Here is an 8,817-nt window from a genome sequence, read left to right on the forward strand (position 1 = left end):
GCCATCTGGTCAGGATCCTGGACAGATCCCACCGTTCTAGACGAATCCGACCATCTGGCCAAGATCCGTATGCGCTAAATATAAAAAAATAAAAATAAATTATATTATATTATTTTAATATTTTTTATGTTGTGAATAAAATTTGATTTTTATAAATTAATATGATTGAATAAAAATATAAAAAAAAATATATTTTATTGAAAAATAACTTCCTTTGAAATATTTTACGACAAAAACCATTTTACACCGAAACAAACGGAGCATTAACTATTGCACTTGACAAAATGTAAATGGTTCGTTTAAATTGGGTTTTACAAATTTTCTTCAACCCAATATATGGAATGACATATGATTCAAAAAAAAAAAAAAAAAAAATATATATATATATATATATATATTAAATGACATGTATTAAAAAAGCATGCGATTTTCAAATATATTTTTCAGAAAATATATTCTCACATGCTCAAATATATGTAAAAATCTCATGCATCCAATTTAATAGTTTGAGTTTGAAGAAATCACATGCTTTGAAATAAAAACTTTGTCCATTCTTTTTATTGAAGATATTTGTTAAGACAAAAAGGATTTCCCGTATCTTGAAGTGTTGTCTTATAAATGAAAATGATTTCCAAGACGACGCTTGCTTGTTGAACATTACATAAAGGTTTGATTAAAAGTATATTTTGCAAAGAAGCATGTAAAATACATTACCAAAAGGCTATTAAGATGTGATGGTTTTCTTAACAAAACCAATTACAAATACTTGATGAACAAATCTTCTTTTCTTTTTGTTTTATTATTATTATTATTATTATTATTATTATTTTTTTTGAGTGGAATGAACAATTCTTCTTTAGCACAAGCAAGTAGAGAGAAAAGATCCGAGAAATTTTGGGTGATCAATCTTAATGATCCGTTTGGGTTTGTAATTTAAAAAATTACGATTTAAAAAAATGATTTTTGAAAACACAATTAAGCGTTTGGCAAAATCGTAGGTTAGTCTTCTAAAATTCAGTGCTTTCAAAAAAGTATCACGTTGCTTGGGATTTGAAAAATCAATTTTTTACCTTTTCAAATCATAATTTTTTAAAAATGTAATTCACAAACAATTCATAACTCAATAAGACATATTGTAAGAAAATTAATCTAAGAGGAAGACCGAGCAAAAGGGCAAAAATCCGTTCCATCCCGTTCCACCTGGCCCTAGGAAATAGAAATAGTGGTAGTGTAAGGGTCCGTTTGGGTTTGTGATTTCAAAAAGTGCGATTAAAAATAACGATTTTAAAATGTGCGATTTGAAAAAAGTGATTTTTAAAAACGCAGTTAAGCGTTTGGCAAAATCGCAGTTTAGCATTTAAAATCGTAAATTAGCCTTTAAAATTTCGCGTTTTAAAAAAAACACTATCTTACCTGGGATTTAAAAAAACACCATCTAAAACTTGCAATAAAACGTAGTGGCGCGTGCAACTCCTGTTGGTGTCGGGGCCATCTCTGACCATACGTGAACTTAGATGGCCATCTCTACCGCTAGATGAGCACATAGACAATTTTTTTATTTTATTTTTGTTTTTTTTTTTTTTTTATTATTATTATTTTTGTTTTGTTTTAACTTCAATAAGTTAATAAACAATCGAAGATGAACGTCAGCAAGTAATCATAATCAAGTTCAATGGTTTCATCGTATAAAATTATTAGTTCTATAAATTTAATAATACAGAAATCAGAAAAAGACAATTGTTTCAATTTTTTGTTTTATTATTTTTTATAACTTATGAAAGTGTATCAAATAATCAAACTATATGACGTTTTGAAAAAAATGTACTGAATTATTAAACGTATCAAATTAGTATATTCAAGTTTCAAAGCGTCTTTCTTAAGAGTATTTCGTTAGAATTTGTTGTTAAATCTTATAAAAATTCATAAAATACCATTTTTTTTAAGAAAAAAATATATAGATGTCGGTCAGAATTTAATAAAATTTATAAAAAATATTATTGCTTGAATCTTTTAATTTTTTTTTTTAAAAAAATAAACACCCATGAGTATTTTAAGATAATTTGTAGGATTTAACAGTAAATCGTAACGGAATACTCTTATGTAAAACGTTTGAAAATTTGAATACACTAATTTGAGACGTATAGTTCAATACTATTTTTTCAAAATAACAGATAGTTTGATATTTTTTTTTTTTTTTTTTTGTGAATATATATATTTTCTCAGGTCAAATTGTTTCAAACTTTTTCATGAAGCAAATTTGTGTTTTTTTATTGGGTAGAGAAAGACCAAATCCGAAGTCAATTAAACCGTGTCTCAAGACATTAAAGCCGTCCACGGCATTTCCGCGCCACTGTTCCCTTCTCTGACTCTGTCTCTCTATCCAAAACCAAAAGAAAAATAATTTCAAATATATTTTTGCTTTCTCTTTCACTCTTTTTCTCACCTAGAACTTTCGAAACTCTGATTGGGCAACTCAGAAGCGAAAAGAGAGGGCCCCACTCCCTTCTGACCTTTTCCTTTTGTATTTTCCCGAGAAATTTCTCTCTCCTAACAGACAACCCCCCTCCGCTCCTCTCTCTCTGTCTCAACGGCTTTAATTTGAAATTCTCGGACGCGCACTTCGTTGTCTCCTTTATATTAATCACAGCACAGTACAAATACCAGGTTTCTAATTCTTCATTGCCGGCCACACACCAAACCAACCTCTATCTCTTAGGGTTTGTGCTCTCTGAAATGTGTTTTTGGGGCAACATCCGCTTTTAGGTATCTCTCTTATTTTTTTGTTTGCTTTTTTAAGTATTTTTTTTAATTGATTTTGATGTGATTGCGGGTGAGTTTCTGGTTCTGGGAGTTCTGGTTTTGGAAATGTTTTAATCTATTGCGGATTAGCTTTGAATTTGAGTGTGTGCGTTTGATTCTAGGGTTTGTTTCCGGCATTTGAGTGATAGTACACTTTTGGTAGTTTATGTTTCCTTCAGTTCCAAGAATTACTGGGTTTTTGTAGTTACGCTGCGAGATTTGGAAAATCGCCGATGGCGTTAGTGTTTTCTGTCCTGGTTGATGGCGTGTAATGGTTTGATCGCGTTCGATGTTAGGGTTTTAAAAAATCGATTTGGCAATGATCTGTGTGCATCGTTGTGTTAATTTGTTTTTGTGGCTACTTTGGTAATTGCAATACCCACCAATCACTGTGCACGTTCAGAATTTGTGATTTTGTAGTTTTGGGATTTAGATTAATAGGAGTTTTGAGGACCGTAAGAGGACTTTGTAGGAGATTAAGTCTTTATTTTTTAACACATTGATATGTTTATCCTTTGGCGATAAGTTATCATGAATATTTTTTTTTTTTTTTTTTTTGTTCTTTTAGCCCCTGCTAGCTAGATGGCTTCTTTGTATACTTTTTCTGTGTACCTGGTGCGCCTTTGCCTTTAGTAATATTTTATTACTTATAAAAATAAGTTTGAGAGGGTTGCTTTGAGAAACGCGTATGGAAGAGGGCAATTACTTTTGGGTGTCTGCTTTTTTATGGGTTAGTATCTTTAACTCTGCTCTCTGTGAGTTTTTCTACATTAGTGCTATGTTAATACTTAAATGGATGAAGATGGTAACTTTCTTGATGATAAAGATACTTTAACTTTAGAAGGAGAAGTATCTTTAGCTGTGTGCTCGCTGTGAGTTTTTCAACATTAGTGCCATGTTAATGCTTAAATGGATGAAGAGGGTGACTTTCTTGATGAGACTTGGTACGTTTTTGTCAGCCTTTTCTGGTTCTTCACAATATGGTCATCACTCAGACCATGCTCTTCTGGACACCTGTATTATATTGATGACGCTGCAATGGTCATCTAGATTTTTATTCTAGGAGTAATTTGTTTGGGAGAACTCTTTTTTATAATTTTTGGATGATATGGTGGTAAACTGCACTGTGTCTATATTTTGTTATGAGCTGCTATTCATTATTTATTTCCCGAGAAATAAAAGATGAGAGAGAAGAGTAAGAGTAAACTGATAGTTTTATTTCCTCTTTATATGTTACATATTTCTTGAAGGAAGGAAAGGTAAAGATAGATGAGTGATTTGCATATTAACATCTCATTCTTTAATCATTTGGAGGCTAGGTTTATTTCCACTTCTCACTTTATGATTCTTATGATGAAAACTGAAGGGAATCATTTGCAAAAAGAAGAGATGAAAAAGAGTTGGAAGCACGAAGAGGTAAATGAGGTAATGGGGGAAGCATTTACAGAAAGCTCACACACACGTTTCAAAATTTAGTGCAGTTCAAGGGAACATTCACATAAAACATTATTGACTTTGGGTGGAAATGCAAACCTCTTTTCCCTTGAAAACATTGGCAAAGCTGCAAAACCCTTTTCGTCTTTTTCCTTTTTTTTTTTTTTTTGGTGGAAAAAATAGATGTTGCAATAGTATCACTTACATGAGAGAGAGAGAGAGAGAGAGAGAGAGAGAGAGAGAGTGAGTTTGGCCTAGGGTATTAATGCAACAAATAGCTTGCATTTCCAGATTGTCTAATCAGTTGGTGCTAGTGCCAATCATACATGCTACAGTTTGATATTTTATAGTGATTATTATTACAAGTAGCCAATTTTTCTAAATTTTACGAAATATATGAAATTTGAACCATACAAATTAAAGAAAAAAATATTAATCAGATGATATTTCTGCTTTATTATCAGTATCTTCATGGAAAAAAAAACCTATGAGCGCATGTGAAGAGCAGAAGAGGCTGGTATTATTTTATCACTATACCTACAGGTTTTTAAAATGATTATGCTAAATATTCATCAATGATGTTTCATTACACCTCCTTTTGGGTCCAACAGTGTGTTATTGAATGATGATTTATAAATGGGAGTTTTCTTATTTGATTGAGAACTAATGAAGTGTTATTGGTATCTTTTTGTAGGTCAAGGAGCCCTAAATTCCTAATCCAGTTGGTTCCTTTTTGAAAGAAGACAAGAAATTGAAGTTGAAAAATAAATTTGTTGGTAAGAATATTTGGTAGTGTTTTTAATATATGACTGAAAGCTAGTTACTACTTCATTTTTCTTTTGGTTAAAGTAATTGCTTACCTATTTATGATGTACCACGTTAATGGCCATGTAGTTTAGTTTTCATGGTTATATCGTAGATTTGTAATTAATTTGTTGAGCTACCTCTTCTTCTTTTTTTCTTTTTTTTTTGGTGTATCATATGTTAGTTACTGTAGTTAAATGCTAAATTTTTATTAACATTTCTTTTGGTGTTTGGATATATTGTAGATGCATGGTAATATGTATGTGAGATTATATAATTTTTTTTTTAAAAAAAATAAAATAAAATTGGGATTAATGTATTATGCTAGATGTTTTGTTCTTTATCATTTTTCCCCTGTTTCTGTATTTTTATCTTCTTCTTTTGATAAATCAACCTCTGTTAGTGTACCTCCTATACTGAATTTCTTTTTTTTTTTACAAATTTTGAATTGATGTTATTTATGTATTTGTCTACATAGATTTGGCATCTAGAGTAAGCCCCCGTAGTACTAGGATGGCATCTGTTTTTGATGACATACGGAGCAAACCCGAGGTTATTGATCCTCCTCAAAGTGAAGACATGATGGATGTTGGTGAAAATGTGAATGATCCGGCTCCAAATGCTCTAAAACCTAATACGACTGTTTCTAGCAGTGTCCGTGAGCTATTGGAGTGCCCTGTGTGCTTAAACGCCATGTACCCTCCTATCCATCAGGTTTGTAGAAGATAGGTTATTTTACTTGGTTGTTTCTTGAGTGCTTTCTCTTTGAAAGTCAACTCTTGGTGATCTGTCAATTACTTGTTATCTTGCTTGATAAGTTGCTGAGTGTTGTTTTAAATATTTGAGGGTTCTGTTCTATCCATTATTTATTTTGGTAATAAAATCAGTCATGCATGATTTACAATATTTTTTTTTTTTGAATTATGTTTGATTTACAATTGACAGTTATGGTAGTAAGCAATTGTGATACTGTTTTTTAAATGGTACATGCTATAAAAAAAAGAGATGGAAGGGACACTGGGTGGGGTTAGAAGAATGCAAATTCCTCACCCTTCTTCTCCCAATCTCCCTTTTTTTCTTTTTCTTTCTTCTTCTTCTTCTTCTTCTTTTTTTCTCTTTTTTTTTTTTAGTTTTGTAAGGTATTCCTGCATGGGTGGTTCTTGAGCATCAAAATCATATTGTGATTTTGGGTTTTCTCTTGTTTCATGATTTTTCTTTTTATATAACTAAAAAGAATATTGATGCATGCGATTTAAATGCTTGTTTTAATTTATTTGTATTCTTCCTTATTTCAGTGTTCAAATGGTCACACATTGTGTTCTGGTTGCAAGCCCCGGGTGCACAACCGGTGCCCCACTTGCAGGCATGAACTTGGCAATATAAGATGTCTAGCATTGGAGAAGGTTGCTGCTTCTTTGGAACTTCCATGTAAATATCAGAGTTTTGGTTGTATGGGCATATACCCATATTACAGCAAACTCAAACATGAATCTCAATGCGTCTATAGACCCTATAACTGTCCTTATGCTGGATCAGAATGCACTGTCATTGGTGATATTCCTTCTCTGGTGGCCCACTTGAAAGATGATCACAAAGTTGACATGCACAGCGGCAGCACTTTCAACCATCGCTATGTCAAATCAAATCCACAAGAAGTTGAAAATGCCACATGGATGCTGACGGTATAGTGTTACTTTTTCCTTGTCTCATTGTCTTCTTTATGGTTCTTTTCTTGCCTACCCTTCAGTGGAGGAGGTAATGTATGTGTTTCCCTTTGTGCAATTCCAGTAGAAGAATTACATAATATGCATCTATTTCAACTAATTAATCTGGATACAGAATTTCTGTTATCCTGTCACTGAAGGGTTTGTTCCGTTGCTTCAGCTAAAACTGGATGAAATATATTTTTTTGATGAATAAAACTGGATGAAATATTTGTATCTCAATTCATTGGAGAGCTCCTATCTTTATTTTAGGATCATGACATCGAGTAATGAGCTTGATGATTAAAATGAACATGTATGAAAGCGGACTTATAGGAGTAAATTTAAACGCATAATTTTAGTGTAGCGCATCCTTATGTGTTTGTTCTGTTGTTTTGCCTAAATATGGAAGAAAATAAGTATGTCAGTGTTGTGGAGATCCCTTGTTTATGGAAACAGGACAAAATTTAAGTAATGAGTTTGATAATTCAAAATCACAATTAAAGAGGGCCCATACAAGACATAGTAGTTCCTTCCATATCAGGGTGTGTGATCTAATGTTGATGGCAGCATCATGTGATCCAATGTTGATGGCGGCATCACTACACGTACACTTTTTAATATGTCAGAGTATATTTACCTATAGCTCAGGTAATCCTTGCATTTACCGGAAAACTTGGCCATGGATTTGTAACTGGATTGGATTTCTCTGTTAATTTCCAGGTCTTCAGTTGCTTTGGTCAGTACTTTTGTCTGCATTTTGAAGCTTTCCAGCTTGGGATGGCTCCGGTCTACATAGCATTCCTGCGATTTATGGGAGACGATAATGAGGCAAAGAACTACAGCTACAGCCTAGAGGTTGGTGGAAATGGCAGGAAGATGATTTGGCAGGGGGTACCTAGAAGCGTTAGAGACAGTCATAGGAAGGTTCGTGACAGCTTTGATGGCCTCATCATCCAACGCAACATGGCTCTCTTCTTCTCTGGGGGAGACCGAAAGGAATTAAAGCTTAGGGTGACTGGTAGGATTTGGAAAGAGCAGTGAATAGGAATTTCAGCTTTATCTTCTTTCCCTTCTATTTTGCCTTATAGTAAGTAGGTCAGTCGGTTCTGGCACCATCATGGGTCTTCTGTTCATGTATTTTCTGGAATTCAAGAGGCAAACTCTCTTTGCTTGTCCATGCATAAAATACATGAGTGGGAAGGCATGCCTGTTATCTATAATCACAATATATATCTATTTGTAGATGAATTATAGTCTGGTGCTGGTACTTTTTCCTTTTGTGTTCTTGCATGTATGAATACATCAGTGCTTGAATAGCTTTGAATGCCCAAGCTATATAGCAATTGAATTTAGAAACTTAAATTGGGAATGCTGTTTCCTAGCATATGGCTGAAGAGGGAAAAAAAAAGAGAAAGGAATGATGTAAGACTGTTCTTTGAAGAATAATTTCCTTTTGTAGCTTGATTAATATCCCAAACTGCTTTTGGAGAGGCCATCGTGTAGGATGGAAGGGCAAGCACTGGTTCAAAGTTTCTCTTTTTCCATCAGTTTATGGTTCGTGATAATCATTGTAGTTGCCATTTAGACGGTAGGCTGGTAGAATTTTTGCTATTTATAGAGGGGTTCGCATATCCTTCTTCTTGTTGATAAAATTTGAACATGGCTAATTCAGCAAACAGGGCAAGCAATCTTTGAGAGAAAAGTGTCCATATTCAACCAAAAAAAAAAAAAACTGTTATTAATAGAAATTGAGGCAGTAAATGTGAGATTCCTAGCAATTTTATTGCCCTGACTCTTAACAATTCGAATACATAATAAGAGTGTGCCTTTACGAGACTTGTCTAAAGAAATCTTAGGCAATTTGCTCACCTATTTGGACAAGGTAGCTCTATTGGAGGATCTTTCTCACACTTACTGGGATCTAGATTTTGTTTTTACCAAGCAAATGGCTATAACATGGTTATAAAGATATCAGTCTCTTTAGAGGCATTTTCTTCGCTTTCTCGTTAAATAAAGGGCAAAGCTTATATAAAGTACATCTTCAAGACCCACTCAGGTTAGCCAAAAGTTAATG

General features: G+C 33.1%; 1 protein-coding gene across 4 annotated transcripts; it reads left to right on the top strand.

Moving 5' to 3' along the window:
- The first annotated feature begins 2,430 nt into the window (after positions 1-2,430).
- Positions 2,431-8,074, top strand: LOC133879737 (E3 ubiquitin-protein ligase DIS1). Of its 4 annotated transcripts, XM_062318457.1 has the most exons (7): positions 2,431-2,763; positions 4,166-4,224; positions 4,698-4,750; positions 4,928-5,009; positions 5,516-5,751; positions 6,333-6,719; positions 7,464-8,074. In XM_062318457.1, the coding sequence occupies exons 5-7, from the start codon at positions 5,551-5,553 to the stop codon at positions 7,782-7,784; spliced, it is 909 nt and encodes a 302-aa protein (XP_062174441.1). In that variant the 5' UTR covers positions 2,431-2,763; positions 4,166-4,224; positions 4,698-4,750; positions 4,928-5,009; positions 5,516-5,550; the 3' UTR covers positions 7,785-8,074. The 4 variants fall into 4 exon arrangements, with proteins under 4 accessions (XP_062174441.1, XP_062174439.1, XP_062174442.1 ...); XM_062318455.1 differs by lacking the exon at positions 4,698-4,750; XM_062318458.1 differs by lacking the exon at positions 4,698-4,750 and having other exon boundaries at positions 4,166-4,215.
- The last annotated feature ends 743 nt before the right edge of the window (positions 8,075-8,817 follow it).

This window comes from Alnus glutinosa, chromosome 10, assembly GCF_958979055.1.
Source record: "Alnus glutinosa chromosome 10, dhAlnGlut1.1, whole genome shotgun sequence".
Classification (NCBI taxonomy): domain Eukaryota; kingdom Viridiplantae; phylum Streptophyta; class Magnoliopsida; order Fagales; family Betulaceae; genus Alnus; species Alnus glutinosa.

What these genes read in the sequence shown, in the direction of transcription:
- LOC133879737 (XM_062318457.1), top strand. Translation starts at nt 5,551, where the DNA reads ATGGCATCTGTTTTTGATGACATACGGAGCAAACCCGAGGTTATTGAT. An exon ending in TGTACCCTCCTATCCATCAG is followed by an intron (nt 5,752 to 6,332) that starts GTTTGTAGAAGA and finishes TCCTTATTTCAG; the next exon opens with TGTTCAAATGGTCACACATT. An exon ending in ATGCCACATGGATGCTGACG is followed by an intron (nt 6,720 to 7,463) that starts GTATAGTGTTAC and finishes GTTAATTTCCAG; the next exon opens with GTCTTCAGTTGCTTTGGTCA.